Here is a 16,739-nt window from a genome sequence, read left to right as displayed (position 1 = left end):
TTCCTTCCTTCCTTCCTTCCTTTCTTTTTTCTTTCCTTTCATAGCATGGAAGATACACTGGAAGTGGTTCCCCATTGAGTGTATACCTGGGTGATTCATCATAATTCTAATCCAAGTAACTATCTCAATAAGAAAGTTTTGTAAAGACCCTTGCTTATGTTTCATTTTAAAGACCCTTATATAGCAAGCATAGTAGGCTGAATTGACTCAGAGAGACAAGAGTAGGGAAGAGGTTTGCTAAGAAATATTGTAAAAATACCATTGTGGCAATTTTGTAATAATTTGCTTAATCACTAAATTATATTAATAGTGTTATAGCTACTTAGCACAGTAAAATATATTGATCTTCTAAACACAACTTAGAGAGGTAACATTGTTAGGTAGTGGACACTGAGGAAGGTAAGCTTATATAGTACTCCCAGCTCATGAATAAATCACACAATACAGTGTCAGATCTGCTTGCTGGCTGTGACACAAAGGCCTCTGCAGTCTAGCTGGCTATGGCATGTCTTTGATGCTTGCTTTGTTTCTGAAGTTGCCAAAGGTTGGTTGAAGTTTTCCTGGTGTCTGCAGTGTATTGGGGACAGGATTACAATGTGCCAGTTTTTGTAAGAAGTCACAGCACTTAGAAATGTATTGCATTACTCCAGAGTGACCTGCTCTCACTGTGAGCATATCAGCAGCACTGTCATAGGAGAGGACATAAGTGAACTTTAGGCAACCTGAGGAACAAGGGGAAAACAGCGGGACACAGGGAAGTGATTAGATACTTCTCTGCAGGGACCTGAAGCCTCTCAACCCAAGGACTTATCACTTTGGATCCTAAGATTGTGACTGGGAGCCACAGTGTGTATGGCCACAACCAAATAGTAAACTGGCCTTTTTTTTTTTTTTTTTTTTTTTTCGAGACAGGGTTTCTCTGTATAGCCCTGGCTGTCCTGGAACTCACTCTGTTGACCAGGCTGGCCTCAAACTCAGAAATCCGCCTGCCTCTGTCTCCCAAGTGCTGGGATTAAAGGATATAAACTGGCCTTTATATCTTGGAGCCAATAAACATTTGTGGAGAATGTGGTTGTTGTCTGGAAATTACTCTTTTTGTTTTCCGAGTAGCTAATGTAAATCTTGCTTTATGTGTTTCCTAGGAATCTGAGAAAAAGGGAATAATTGAGAGAATCTATATGGTCCAGGACATTGTTTCCACTGTCCAGAACATCTTAGAGGAAGTTGCTTCTTTTGGAGAAAGGATTAAGAAGTAAGTTCTGCCCATGTTCAATGGTATGTAAACTAGATCTGGTACCCACAGGATGGTGGGGGAAGGAGGTTCTAGAATCCTGCAAGTGATGAAGAAAGGAATGGAATTACTGGAGTTTGCTTTATTTGCTTTGTCCTTTGGGCTTGTCACCATGACAGATCTGGGGAACTTCAAAACTGGGATGACGATATGGATATGGTTCTGTTTACATGACTCATTTTTTCACTATTATTGAAAATAGATTCTTGACTGGGCAGTGGTGGCACACCCCTCTAATCTCAGCATTTAGGAGGCAGAGGCAGGAAGATCTCTGACTTTGAGGCCAGCCTGGTCTACAGAGTAAGTTCCAGGACATCCAGGGCTATACAGAGAAACCCTGTCTGGAAAACAAGACAAAAAGGAAACAAACAAACAAACAACAAAACAAAAAAACGATTACTTTCTCATTTAATATATCCTGATTACGTTTCTCCTCCCTCCTCTCTTCCCAGCTCCCCCCCCCCCCCACACCTCCTCTCCCTTCCAGATCTACTCCTTTTCTGTCTTTTATTTGAAAAGAACAGGCTTCTAAAAGAAAACAACCAAACATGACAAAAGAAAATATATTGATAAAAGAAAAACTATCACATTGAAGTTGCAACATTAACAGAAAAAAAAAAACAAAACATTAGAAAGAAAAGAGCCCAAGAGGAGACACAAGAATCAGAGACCTGCTCATTTACACTCAGGGATCCCAAGAGAACATTAAACTGAAAGCCATCCTATAGATGCAGAGGGCCTTGTGCAGACTCGTGCAGACCCCGTGCATGCTGCCTCCGTCTCTGTGAGCACAGCTATTAATCATGCCTTTTCCCTTTCAGAAATATCCTGGTTTCAGTGAAAAGCCCCTGGATTGATTCAGAGATCAAAGGGGAGAAAATGTGTACCAGGGGTTCTTTAAGTCTGATCCCCTAAATCCAGCAAATCACTAGAATAAATTTCCTTAATTCCCCAAAATTGGTACACAACTAATAGTGCATTAGGTGGAGAGACATGAAATTATTTCATACCCTCCATAGATATCTTGGATATATATATATTTTTTTGTTTGTTCTTTGGTTTCTCAAGACAGGGTTTCTAAGTGTAGCCCTCGCTATTCTACAACTCACTCTGTAGTGCAGGCTAGCCTCAAACTCAGAGATCTACCAGTCTCTTGGCTCCCTAGTGCTGAAATTAAAGGTGTGTGACACCACACTACCCATGAGGACTTTCCTTATAGTCATGTTAGAGAGTACATCTTTCATCCTAGTAGGCCCTGTGAACTCTGACAGATTTATTCTGTTGTTTACTATTGTTATGTAAACAAGCATGTGTGCTATGGGGCCAATACAAATTTCTTTACGAAAGCAAGCAAAACCAAACAAACAAAAGCAAAAACAAGCATGGTAAGGATTTCTAGTACAGCCTAAGATACTTAAAAGCTATGATTAAGTAAGCAATCCAAGGTCACAGTTAGTAAGCCTCAGAGCTTGGATTTGAACGTGTCCTTTACTGTTAAACTGTAGTAGTATTACTCTCTGAGATTTTTTTATTTTTTTTGTAAAAAAGAACTGTAATAGGAAAACAAAACTAGGTAACTTTAGTATATAAAGGCCAGGTAGGATGCTAGGGGAGGCTGGATGAGTGAAGAATATGACTTAAAAGAGAGGGAGCTAGAAGGCAAGACTGGACCACTTCCAAGCAGTTCCAAGTATAGGAGAAGATAGTTTAGCAAATGGTGGAAGGGGGCTGCATCAGATGGGCACCCTCTACATAGACTCAAATCCACTGTAGAAGATACAAGGAGAGGCAGGGGAAGCAATATGTCCACAAGATAGGGAGAGAAGTGGTGATGTTTAGAGATGGGGCACATTACAAAAGGCCTTAAGGAAGCAGAAAAGAGTCAATGAAAAAAAATAAAGAGTGAAGAATGTACTGGGGTCAGGAGAAAAAGAGGATGTGGAGTGGGAGCAAGGTCAAGGAAGGAAGATGCTGTTTGGTTCAACTGTCTGCATTCTTGGACATCTCTAAAACACAAATGTAGCTGTTGTGTAGCCGATAATGTGAAAGGAAATGTGTGTGAGGGGAGAGCAGGGTGTCGTGATTTAAACAGGCTCTATCTCTACAGTGCTTTTGATGGGCAGCTGTGCCTAGCACAGCTGTGGTGGCCATGCCCGGAACGTGTTTACAGGCCATGAACAGAGCACTGTTCTGCCCAGCTGCAACACAGGAAGGCTAATAGGCTGGACTCCTATTAATTCCTTGCCTATTCATTATTACAGTGACCTTAAACTCCCTGCTGGGCATTCAAGTGGGATGTCATTGGTCACACACTTGGAATTCTGTTGTAATTCTGTGCTTACAAACCAGGAAAACTTCTAGCCAACTTTTGGCAACATGAACCATTTTACATGAAGCTTTTTGAGCAATTGTCCCCACTGCTATGTGTACCAGGGGAGAAGCCGTATTTTATCTTTCCTATTTATCTTTTCTGATCACTTGTTCTAACATGTGCATATTTCAAATATGTGGACACATCACATTGAGAATTTTAGTCGGTGCTGCACTCTCCTAGAGAGCAGGCCAAATGATCCTGGGGAGCTGAGACATACTGAATGTCTCTTTATGGAATGATGGTTTTAACCTTGTGTCTTTGAGTACCTAGGTAAAGCTTCAAGGAGTAGTTGATGAGATTAAGAGGTCCCAGGAAGGCAGAGATTCACTGGTTTGGATGGTCTAGAGTGTTAGAGTCTAGACCCATCTGTATAACATAGGACTGTCCTTAATGGGAAGTGTTGTTAGGAATGCAAACGAAGTGCAGTTAGAATCACAGGGAATTCACTGGAAAGACAACAGCACATTTTGTGTTTACCCTAAGTGGAGTATGTTAAAGAAACAGATTAAAGAACAAATGCCCAGAAGAGGATTAGCAAGCTAGCATGAGAACGGTGCACATACTAAATGAGGCCATCTTGTTGGATGTGCCATAGAGAAGAATCAACAGAAATGGGTGGCCAGTAGCTTTTGTTTCTAAGGGAGCAGGTATCTAAGGGCTTCATTTGTCCCAACCTGAGAAAAAAAAGTAACCATTGAATTGTCATGAAAAATTCCCAACACAGTGTGGTGATGCACTCATGTTATTGGATGCTGCCCTAATCATGTTTGCTAAGTGCCTTAAAATGTCCAAAATAATATCCTCACTTGGTGGTAGGCTCATGTAAAGGAATTTAGCTTTCCACTCCCTGCCCCCATGATTGGAATTTTGAGAGCTCCCAACTCAGGAAAACTACTCAAGTCTATGAAAATATTTCTTTAATTATTCGATTTCAAGATGGGAAGGCTATGATTGACCAAGCTTGTTCAACCTTGGGAGTGCTACAAAATGACTCCCACTAGGACTCTGGCCTTTGGCATACATACATAGTGCGTACTTTCAACTGGCACACACACATGTTACGGTCACATGAACTGATGTCTCCCTCCATCTTTTTCCAAGCATCGTCTTCTCCATCTTAGAATTTGAAACTCAACTGTGTTAGGAGACTGATTCTCAAGTTCTTGATTTGTTCGTCATTACTTTTAATTACATTTTTTAAAAAAGAGAGATTTTAATTTCTACCTGTACCTTACTGGTGTTTAAAAGTAAAATACACCTTCTTCCTTCATTTCTACTGAACTCCACAGGCTTCATTACTACAGCTCTTTTTTTAAAAAAAATTAATTTATTTAGCTCACTTTACATTCTGAAGACAGTGCCCTTCTCCTCCAAGGGCCCCCCTCACACAGCCTCTCTCCCTCCCCCTCCTCTTTTCCTCTGAGTAGTGGGGAGGCCCCCTGTGGGTTCCAACTCACTGTGGCACACCAAGTCACTGTGCTGCAGTTCTTACATGAGGAGGATTTTGGATTTTCTATTACGTCTTCCTGTCATTTAAGTCATCGCAGTCCATGTTCATTTTAGTTCGGTTTAAAGCATTGAATATAGAAGATAGAAGATAACACCGAGCAGAACTTGGTTGGTGGAGATCACTTCATCTCAGAGTGAGAGCTGCCAGCACCGCACTGCTAGGGAAGATTTCTGCCACAGGTTGTGGTAAAGCTGATTTTGAGATTTACAAGGGTTTCCTTGGTGCCTCATTATCACTCGGTTTTATCCATGCACCTGAGTTGAGTTTGTCAAACACTTTTTCTACATATTCATCGGGTTGACCTACTCCTTTCTGTCTGCTGTTTTACGGAAGTGTTGTGGTTGACTTGTAGATGGATGCCAAGCTCACCACCCTGGAATGAACTTTCTGTGCTGTGCGATATAGTACCTTCATGTACTTCATTTGAGCCTCTTTATTGCTGGATTTTATGATGTATGACTAGGATTTTGCAGCTATGATGAATACTGCGGCCAGTTAATTTTCTGTTTTACAAAATTCCTCACAAATAGAAGACTCTGATTGGGTTTAGTCTCCTGTATTCTGTGAAAGTTTTTGGTGGAGGTAGAGAATTTTTATTTCCCTCCATATCTGACATAACTTGTTAGGGAGGAATCTGGGATTATAGTTTTTTTTCTTAAGGTTTTTAATAAAATACTCATCTCTTGATCATATATTTATGCACATAGGTAGTAATTCATACTATTTTTCTATAATTTATATTTTGTAGGCTCTAATATTTCTATAACATGCTTCTATAAAGTATATCTACTAGAAGTTACTGTAGTTTGAACATTCTACTTTTCTGTGTCTGTGTTCATAAATATGTGTGATGTATACATGTTATAGGACGGTGGTCAAATGTGGAGGACAGAACAGAATGTCCGATGTCTTTCTCTATAAATCAGTGCCTTATTGTCTTGACCAGGGTCTGCCCTTTCTGCTAGGCTGGTTGGTCAGAAAGCTTTGGGGGGGGAGGGGGGGAGAACTGCCTGTCTTCACTGAGTTCTGGGGTTACACAGACATGCAGCCATGCCTGACTGTCATGATTCTGGGGATTTGAACTCAGTTTCTTATGTGGCAGCAAGCCCTTTACATGCTGAGATACCTCAGTCCGGCTGGTGTATGTTTTTATATGTTAGCAAAAATCTGCAGTATCACCTTCCGTGATACTTGATAGTTGTTTTACTGATTTTCTTCCTTAACAAAGATTTACTGCTTATATTAGACTTTAGAAGGAACACGTTTGCCTTCATGAATCTGCTTCCTATTTTTCTTTCCTTGGCTACTATTTCCTCATCAGTTTCAATGCTCTTCTTCATTTATTATTATTTTTCTGCCTCTGGGCAATTACATCACCGCATGTTAATATAAAGATCAACTCGTCTACATTTTCTGCTGAGCAGAGCTTTGATGCCATGACGGACATTTTGCATAGCAATAATAATTGTTTGCGCTTAGCTAAAGCCATTTTCTGAGTGTTTATTTTGAATTCCTCCTTGGCCAAGAAGCGTGTTGCTTAATTTAGGTTACTATGGAATTTTTTCTGCACATCATTTGGATTCTAGATTGTCATTACATTCCTTTATGTTCAGAAAATATTGGCCCAACAATAGCATATTGCCATCATTTTTCCTGTAATCTTAGTAAGTAGATCATTGAGTATATTGTACTATGTATACTTCCTAAGTTCACATTGCTATGGTCATATCTTGTATGTGCACTAAACTTTATCCTTGACGGATTTCTTCTAAAGTTACTTAGAGATCTTTTAAACTACTCCACTGTGATTAAGAACTACCCCTCCTTGAATTTTGTTGGTTTTGGCTTTTTATATTCTCCTTGCTGTTTTTTCTTTTTAAACTTTTTATTGATTCTCTGTGAGTTTTCACATCCTGTAACCCAATCCCACTCATCTCTGTCTCTTCTCTTCACATCTGCCCTCTGCCCTTGAAACCTCCCCTGCATAAGAAAAAAAAAAAAAAAAGCAAAACCAAAACATCTCAGCATGGAAGCTGTAATGAGTCACACTGTGTCACACAGTATACCCTTTTGTCCACATATCTTTACTTGCAAATATTTGTTGCAATGAGTCATTGGTCTGGTTCAAGGCTTCTGGTTCCTGGTACACCATCAATACTGGATCCTCCTTGGAGGATATCCATTAGGATATTCTGTGTCATGGAGATCCTGCAGCTTTGGATCTATAGCACGGGTCCTTTCAGATGCTCTAGCAGTTCATAAATGAGGTAGATGTTGGGGTGGCTAACTTAAAGCCCTGGATCTGGGCATGGGTGGTAGCTGAGTTGGTCAGCCCACCAGCTCTTCAACAACCACCTCAGTGAGCTCACCCAGTGCTGCAGTCCACAAAGAGCACAGTTAGCTCTCCAGCTCTCCTGCCCAGGAGAGGGACAGAGCCTGCTCTTCTGAGTGCTACAGTTAGTGAAAGGTGGGACCATCTCTCCATCACTGCAGCCAGTGAGGGGCAGAGCCTGCTCTGCACAACCCTTGGACATCAATATGGTCCCAGGCAGCAAACCAGACCAGGGAAGTCTGCATGATTTTTAATGGTAATAGGAGCCACGGGCATTAACACAGACCCCTGCAGCTGCATGGCAATGAACCCAGACATGACCCTCAGTGGCAGCATGGCCTGCATCATGGCCTAAGGTGGGAGGGCAGGCTACTCACAACAGGCTCTTTGTCTCCACCCTCACATCCCCAGCTCCACCTCTCTTTGAAATGCTCAAACTGTTTTGCTTCTCTTTCTCTCCATCTGTCTCCCACGTACTTGCACATTGTGGTGGCTTCCATGGCTGGCAGGCCTCCGGGCGTCTACAGCCAGGCCTTCATGACAGGCTGGCCTTGGGTATCCTCAGCTCACTGACACTTGTGCTGCTGTGTGGCAGGGCACAGGCAAGACTCTGGGTGGTTTTGTTGTTTCTGCACATTAAGATAGTGATTTTTGATGAATTACCTTATTAATCATTAGGATGTAACCTATTTACTACTAAAGAAATTCTGCTGTCTCGTTGAATTACATGAATATAGCTATGCAACTTTCCCTTTGTTAGTTTCATGATCCATGTTCACCTAATTTGTTTCAACATACCTGATCGCCCTCCTGCATCTAACATTTGATATCTCTCCATCATCGCGTGTACGTTATGCAAATGTCATGTGATTACTAGTAAGTTTAGATGTCAATGTCTTATTTTCAAGTACCCTGTTCATTCTTAATAGTTTTATGAGTAAGTTTTTTAATGGCTTCTTATTTTTCCTGACTTTCCCATATTAAACATGGTTGTATAACATGTCAAGTTGGCCTCCACACCTGAAGTCTTCCATCTCAGAATTTGTTTTCTGCTGTTCCTGGTAGTGCTTATTTATGGAGCCAGGTACCCTTTGGTGTGGGGTATTAGCTGCAATTCCTGGGATTGCTTTGTTGGGGGCACTTAGATATCTGAAATGGTAGGATTTACTGCTGGAGGAGATTCACTTCTTTGGGCATAGCTCACTTTGGGCAGCTACCAACTGGAGATTTATGATTTTTGTTTGTTTGTTTTACCTTAAATGTTGCTCTCAAAGCATTTTAATCCGCACAGGTAACCTAACCTTGGATTGCAGTCCTGCCTTCCTGGATGCCAGGTTCTGACGCAGTCTGTTTACTCCTTCCTATCTATTTCTGTATGTTTTCTTTTTGTTCTTTCCTCTTTCATTCATTTTGTTTTTCACTTAGCCTTATTGTAAATATATAGACATATGCTTTCTCCCATTTTTTTAAATTAAATTATTGATTTAGGGATGCCCTAGGCTTTTTCTTCTGTCTCTTCCACAGGCAGCATAAACAGTATACTTTTTTTTTTTTTAAAAAATCCCATTTTTTTGTTGTTGTTTAAAATAATTTTGGTAGAATAATTATGTTAAAGTTGAGTTAATTTCTAGCATCCTCGTATTAATTTTAGTTTTTGCCATTACATCATTTTTTAAAATTATTTTTAGGTCAGCTGAGTGGTGGCCTAGTTTCTTTCCAAAAAACATTTTTCTCAAACCATTTATCTAGAATGTTACTTTTTTTTTTTTTTTAAAAAAAAAATGTTTATCTTTAGTCATTTTTTACAATCCAGTCATTATCCACCTTCTGGTCCACCCTCCTACAGTTCTTCATCCCATTCTTCCTCCTCCCTGTTTCCAAGAGAATGTCCCCATGCTCCACCCCACCCCACCAGGCCACCCTACTCCTTGTGGCCTCAAGTTTCTCAGAACTTTACTCTTTTAAGAATATATATTATTGCTACAAAGGGAATTGTGACTTATATCTCTTCTTAAAAGAGAAATTCATGTTTAATGCATTCTATTATCTTCAGACTGCTCTCCGATATAATCAGATTTCCTCTCATATTTATGTTATGTTTGCAATATGACAAAGCATTACAAGCAGCTAAAATGTTTTAAATAATTACTGTGCCATGTGAGGTTTTAAATGCTTTGTGTTCATTAATTCATTGGCTAGTGTGAGCATTCCTGTAAGGTAGATATGGCTTGTCAGTTTTGCATCTATAAAATGGGAATGATACAGAGAGAAGCTGAGTACATTACCTATGGTTTTACGTTGGTTAGACAGTGTTAGAACAGAAAACAGTTTTTACTCACACAGTCGTAACATATAATCTACATAGGTCAAAGGGTCATATCTAGCTGCAAATATGTATGTATGTGTATATATATGTATATATATATACATTTATGTATGTATATATATGTATACATATATATACATATACAGATATATATATATATATATATATATATTATACATACACATACATACATACATATATGGTGGTCTGCTCATTTTGTCCACCATTAAAACATTCAAAACCACAATTTGACATTCCCATTAATTTGATTTTATTTCACAACGTATCTGTTACAAGAATCAAACATGCCCAGTGAAAGTCTCCTTTTTTACCCCATGTTCTTTTCTAAACTCTATCAGATGTATCAACCATGAACTGTTTGTCATATATCCTTCCAGATGTTCACTGTAGTATAGTCATCTAGTCCTACAGCGTCACCACACGGGTAAATTCAGTAATAATTACATGTATACACCGATGTCTGTATTTGGATGGTTTTACTAGCTTTGAATCGCCATGCTTAAGGACTGCTATGTGTAAGTGGTCTTGTGTAGTATCATTGTGTTCTAAATATATTTGATATTGTAGGTCTAAATAGGATTCAATTTTTTGTTTTTTGTTTGTTTGGATCTTGCTTTCTGTTTCTTAGGTTAGGCATTTTATTGAAAGATTTCTGTGTTACTAATAGACAGGTGATTTTCTAAAATGTAAGTGCTGTGAGCCATGCTTTTGGTAACCATTCACATGGTCTCTGTGTCCTTGGGTAAGGACTGCTTTTTGATTCCTTTCTACTCTGTACAGTGTCACATGTGGAACAGAGACCACAGTGGCAAGCATAAGACAGTCATGAGTTAGATGCCAGCTTGGACTATACATTGAGTTTCAGGACAGTATGAGGCTGAATTGTATTGTAAAAATCAAAACAAAGATAAAAGCAAGATGCCTTACCAAATGTACAAATTGACAAGTGAAACAAGGACAAATTTGGTAATGAAAAATGTATATTTTTATTTAAAAATTATAAGTAGGCTAAAATTTAAGACATCAAATAACTAGCTACTAAAATATAAGTTCTTGTTTATTTTCATTTAATTCTAGTGTTATCTATAATATACACACTATTAATAATACTATTTCACTGAGAGGATATTATAATTCAGATTTATTAGATCAATTCCTCCAATTATCCAATATTGGAGTTGGACTAAAGCCCAAGCCACTTGGCTTATAACTCATTGTTCTTGTATATACATGTTTATAAACTGACTCCAGGCAAGAAAAAAAGATAATGTTGAACATAAGAGAGTCAACATGCATATTTTTTTGTTGTTGTTTTTTTCAAGACAGGGTTTCTCTGTATAGCCCTGGCTGTCCTGGAACTCACTCTGTAGACCAGGCTGGCCTCGAACTCAGAAATCCTCCTGCCTCTGCCTCCCAAGTGCTGGGATTGAAGGCATGCACCACCACCGCCCAGCAACATACATATTAAAACCTACCAAACGTTGGCTTTAGAGGTCTTCCCTCAGCTCGGTGTCCCACTTCTGTTTTTCAGAGTGCTTTTTCATTCTTTAAGTACATTTTTATATTTTGAGATTTTAACTACATCATTTTCCCTTCCATATCCTCCTTCCAAAATCTTCCATAGACCCACTCCTTCTTCTCTTTCCAATTCACGGGCTCTTTTTTCATTAACTGTACTGATTCATTAATATATACATATATTTCTAAACACAACCTACTCAACTCATACAATGTTACTTATGTGCCTATGTCTCCAGGGTTGAACATTTGGTATTGGATAACCAGTTGATGTATTTTTTCTTTTCTTTTTATTTTATTTTGTTTATTAATAATAATAATTATTATTATTATTTACACTCCAGACTTTATTGCCCTTCTGATCCACCCTCTGACTGTTCCACATGCCATTCCTCCTTCCCACCCCTTGTCTCCACAAGGATGTCCACACCACCTACTACCCATTCCACCTGACTTCTAAACTTACTGGGGCCTCCAGTCCCTTGAGGGTTAGGTGCATCTTCTCTGGCTGAACCCAGACTTGGCAATCCTCCACTGCATATGTGTTGGGGGACTCATATCAGCTGGTGTTTGCTGCCTGGTTGGTGATTCAGTGTCTGAGAGATCTTGGGGGTCCAGGTTAATTGAGACTGCTGGTTCTCCTACAGGGTTATCCTTTTCCTCAGCTTCTTCTATCTTTTCCCTAATTAAACCACAGGGGTCAGCATCTTCTGTCCACTGGTTGGGTGCAAATATCTGCATTTGATTCTTTCAGCTGCTTGTTGGATCTTTCAGAGGGCAGTCAGGATAGGTCCCTTTTTGTGAGCTCTCCTTAGCCTCAGTAATAGTGTCAGGCCTTGGGACCTCCCCTTGAGCTGGATCCAACTTTGGGCCTGTTGCTGGACCTTCTTTTCCTCAGGCTCTTCTCCATTTCTATCCCTGCAGTTCTTTCAGACAGAAACAATTATGGGTCAGAGTTTTGACTGTGAGATAGCAACTTCATCTCTCACTTGAAGCCCTGTCTTTCTGCTGGAGGTGGCTCTACAAGTTCCCTCTCCACACTGTAGGGCATTTCATCTAGGGTCTCTTTCTTTGAGTCCTGAGAGTCTCTCACCTCCCAGGTCTCTCATACCTCCTGAGGTTGCCTGTTTCTTTCTGCTGGTCCTCAGGGCTTCAGTCCTTTTCCCCCACCCAATCCCTCTCCCTCACCCCATCCCCCTTTCTTCCCAAGGCCCTCCTTCCCTCCTGTGTTGTGGTTGCTTTCTTCTCCCTCCCAAATGGGACTGAGGCATCATCCCTTGGGCCCTTTAGCCTGTTGACCTTTTTGAGTTCTATGGACTGTATTTTGGGTATTCTGTACTTATTTTTTTCTTGGTTAATATCCACCTATTAGTGAGTACATACCATGCATGTCTTTTTGGATCCAAGTTACTTCACTCAGGATGATATTTTCTAGTTCCATCAATTTGCCTGCAAAACTCAAGATGTCCTCGTTCTTAATAGCTAAGTAGTATTCCATTGTGTAAATGAACCACATTTTCTGTATCCATTCTTCTGTCATGGGACATCTGAGTTGTTTCTGGCTTCTGGCTAACACAAATAAGGCCTCTGTGAACATAGTGGAACACGTGCCCCTGTGGCATGGTGGAACATCTTTTGGGTATATTCCCAAGAGTGTTATTGCTGGGTCTTCAGGTAGATCTATTTCCAATTTTTCAAGGAACTTCCAGATTGATTTCCAGAGTGGTTGTACCAGTTTTCTATCCCACCAGCAATAGAGAAATGTTTCTTTTCACCAACATGTGTTGTCACATGAGGTTTTGATCTTAGTCATTCTGATTGGTATAAAGAGGAATCTCAAGGTCGTTTTGATTTGCATTTCTCTGATCATTTCTCTGATCATTTGAACATTTCTTTTGGTGTTTCTCAGCCATTCAAGATTCCTTTGTTGTGAATTCTTGGTTTAGTTCTATACCCCATTTTTTGATTGGGTTGTTTGGTTTTTTTGGTGGTTAGCTTCTTGGGTTCTTTATATATTTTGGATATTACCCCTCTATCAGATGTGAGGTCCTTTTCTAGGGAAGACCATTTATCCTATCTTCAACGTTCCTTAATTACCTATAGTTCTTCATGTAGGCTAAGGCCTCGTGGGTGTTCCCTCATCCATGTTAACATGTTTGTTGTTTTCCCGCTTCTTCTCATGTTTAGGCAGCCATGATAGTGAGACTTTGTAGATGAAGCTTCTGACATTACTAGAAAACACTGTCTCAATGGCAAACTCCCAGTTTCTCTGGCTCTTAAACTCTTTCTGTTTTCTCTTCCTGAGCTTAAGCGTATAAGTGTATTCTAGATGTATCCACTGGGACTGAGCTTCAGGACTCTGAATTTTGATTGACTATGGTTTTCTGTAATGGTCTCATTCTGTTGCAAAGTGAAGTTTCTTGTTAAGGGGTAAAGACTACACTGATATATGAAAATTTGAAGCTAGGCACCTCTGATGTAAGAGAAGATCTAATGATTGTCCTACTAAGCTAACATTATTTCAATTTGATGCTGAATTTGGAAGGAGTGAAATTTTTCCCCTCTCTCTTCCTGACAGCTGCCTGGATTTCCTTCTGACCTATATGTTTTTCTCTTAAATTCTAGTAAAATTACCCTTTATATTCTCCAAAAGCTATACAAATTTGTTTAATATGAAGGAACTTAAAATTGAACATAATAAATACCATACCTCTCAATGGATAAAGATTTTAATAATATTAATAACAGTCTGAAAGTGAGGGTGAGCTTACCATCCCTTGAAGTTTGTTAGTATTTGTGGAATCATGGTTATCTGTTTATGGTGTGTGAATATACTACACAGTGCCTGTTTGCTTAGTGTATTGTGGGTGTATGTATTAGTATGGGTGCATGCATTGTGTGGGCTGGTCATCCAATGAGATCCTGGGATCCAGTTTCCAATCATTTCCCAGTGGGATTACAGGGCACATAGCCATGCCTGTTTTTTCTCCTCCTCCTCCTCTTCCTCTTCTTCCTCTTCTTTTTCTCTTCTTCCTCTTTCTCTTCTTTTTCCTCTTCTAATGTATTGCAGATCTGAACTCAAGTCTTCATGTTTGCACAACAAGTAGAATGCACAGCATACTGGGTCTCATCTCCAATGCTGAATATTGATGATTTACACAACCAGCCTCAGTTTGTTTGTCTGTAAAATGGGGCTAGTACCTAAATGGCAGAATTATTAAGAGTGCTGCAGTCCAAACACATGGATGTAATAATGCCCGAGGACCAGCATATTTTGCTTCCTCTGAAATGATTCACTATTTCTCCTCATCCCTTCTAAACAACAACACCAGGGGGGAAAAAACAAATAAAAAATGTCTATGTGTTCCTAGTACAAGTCAGTGCATCAACAAATCATTTATCCATGAAGGTGAAGCTTCTGCTAGGAGACGGTTTAGGCACAGCTGAGAGCTCAGGATGCAGGCAGATTCCCAGGACTGTGAACTGGTGCTCCCTGTGTATCCACATCTATAGCCCAGATGTTAGGGCCCCATTTGCACACAAAAGTGCAAGAATACAGAAATAATAATAATCTCCACCTTTTTCATATTTTTCTAGCCACTATACGTTCACAGAGAGAGAAACATCCACCTTGAAATAACTTATGTGATGCTTAGTTTTCTTTCTTTCTTTCTTTCTTTCTTTCTTTCTTTCTTTCTTTCTTTCTTTCTTTCTATTAATTTTTTTGGTTTTTTGAGACAGGGTTTCTCTGTGTAGCCCTGGCTATCCTGGAACTCACTCTGTAGACCAGGCTGGCCTCGAACTCAGAAATTCGCCTGCCTCTGCCTCCCAAGTGCTGGGGTTAAAGGTGTGCACCACCACTGCCCGGCTGATGCTTAGTTTTCAAGAGATGTAGGCACCAACCTGTTATGGCAGCATGGCCATTCTTAATCACAGTGCAGTGCCTAAACTGTTTTGCTGAGGACTATTTGTTTGAGGAAGGCAGTGTTACTGACTTTCTGACAAGTTGTGCTAACTGGGTCTTCTGATTTGTCTCCTTACTAATATTTCTCAGGTGTCCTGTCAAATATACAGTCAACTTAGCACAATTTTACCTTCAATTTTAGAGATTGATACAAATATATATGCGTATAATTATATACATATGTATCAGTGTATAAATATATCCATATATATATATATATATATATATATATATATATATATATATACTTGTGCTATGATGACTTTAACTGATACTGGTGTGTTCTGTCTACAGCATGTTTAACTGGACAGTCCCCTTTCTTTCGCTGCTGGCCTGTTTGATTCTGGCCATAACCACCGTTGTTTTGTATTTCATCCCTCTACGGTATATCATTCTACTCTGGGGTAAGTCTGACACAGTCCTTTTGCTAGTAGGCAGTTCCAGGTAAGAACAAATTACTCATTTTTAAAGTACAACCATAAAATTTAAATGCGCCCCTGTTACCAATTAAACATGAAATTAAGGAAAACATTTGGGGAATGAAAACTTCCAGGACCTTTCTGCAAAGGCCAGTTTCATGAGGTCTCAACATGGATATTTATAAGCCCTGTGCAGAATCACAATCAAATGAAACTGTGATCAGGCTTGCCATTTCCCTTTAGGCTTTCCTGGTCGTAAATCCATTTGAATAATATATGGCTGTGGACTAGTAACTCTCCGGAAACACTGTGGTTCAAATGGTGGGCAAACACCTGCATCTTGCCCTTATATACAGTAAAAGTGAGTCTGGCCTCTGGCTCGCTGCTTCTGACACGCCATCTCAACTACAGGAAAATAAACGAGCTAACCTCATAGTTAAATCCAGAAGCAGTGGGATGAGGGATGGATATCTATGACTACCTAAGTCGTGGCTGAAGACGAGGAAGCTATTGTTAGCTGGGGACTTGGCATGCTTGCATGATTTAGTTTAGCCACTTCTTTAAAAAGCACCAAGAAAGGTGATCAACTTAACACACATGTCATGTTAGATTTCACATCTAAGCTGGACAAAATAGAAGCCTTTATGGGACCCTATACGCCTTTTTGGAATGATAAAAAGAGTGTACTTGGAGGAGACTAACCTCATTGTTGGAGAAGCAAGCAGCCTTTGTCTTACAACTGTTCCTGAATCTCAGGTCTTCATCATTTCATGGGATCTTACACATCAAGAGATTCAGGAAAGTCCCTAAGATCAGAGACTGCGAGATGCATTCACTTGTAAGCAACAACAAAGAAGATGAAAATTAAGATAAAAGCTACAACTATTTCTGGAACCATCAAGAAAATCTATGAAGATTGTGGGAGTGGAGAAAACCCTGAGGATATAGAAAGCCAAAGTGGACATTTGGAAATGAGTGGAGTTA

The 16,739-nt window shown here is 39.7% G+C and overlaps 1 protein-coding gene across 4 annotated transcripts in view; it reads left to right on the top strand.

The window, feature by feature from the left end:
* Mctp2 (multiple C2 and transmembrane domain containing 2) overlaps positions 1–16,739 on the top strand; it is a 219,887-nt gene that overhangs the window by 193,342 nt on the left and 9,806 nt on the right. For all 4 annotated transcript variants that reach the window (XM_076935826.1, XM_034495257.2, XM_076935828.1 and 1 more), the window contains 2 exons: positions 1,143–1,252; positions 15,631–15,740. In XM_076935826.1, coding sequence (XP_076791941.1) covers positions 1,143–1,252; positions 15,631–15,740 — 220 coding nt within the window. The remainder of the gene's footprint in view (positions 1–1,142; positions 1,253–15,630; positions 15,741–16,739) is intronic.

The sequence above is a fragment of the Arvicanthis niloticus genome, chromosome 1 (assembly GCF_011762505.2).
Source record: "Arvicanthis niloticus isolate mArvNil1 chromosome 1, mArvNil1.pat.X, whole genome shotgun sequence".
Lineage (NCBI taxonomy): Eukaryota > Metazoa > Chordata > Mammalia > Rodentia > Muridae > Arvicanthis > Arvicanthis niloticus.
This window is presented reverse-complemented; position numbering and strand designations above follow the sequence as displayed.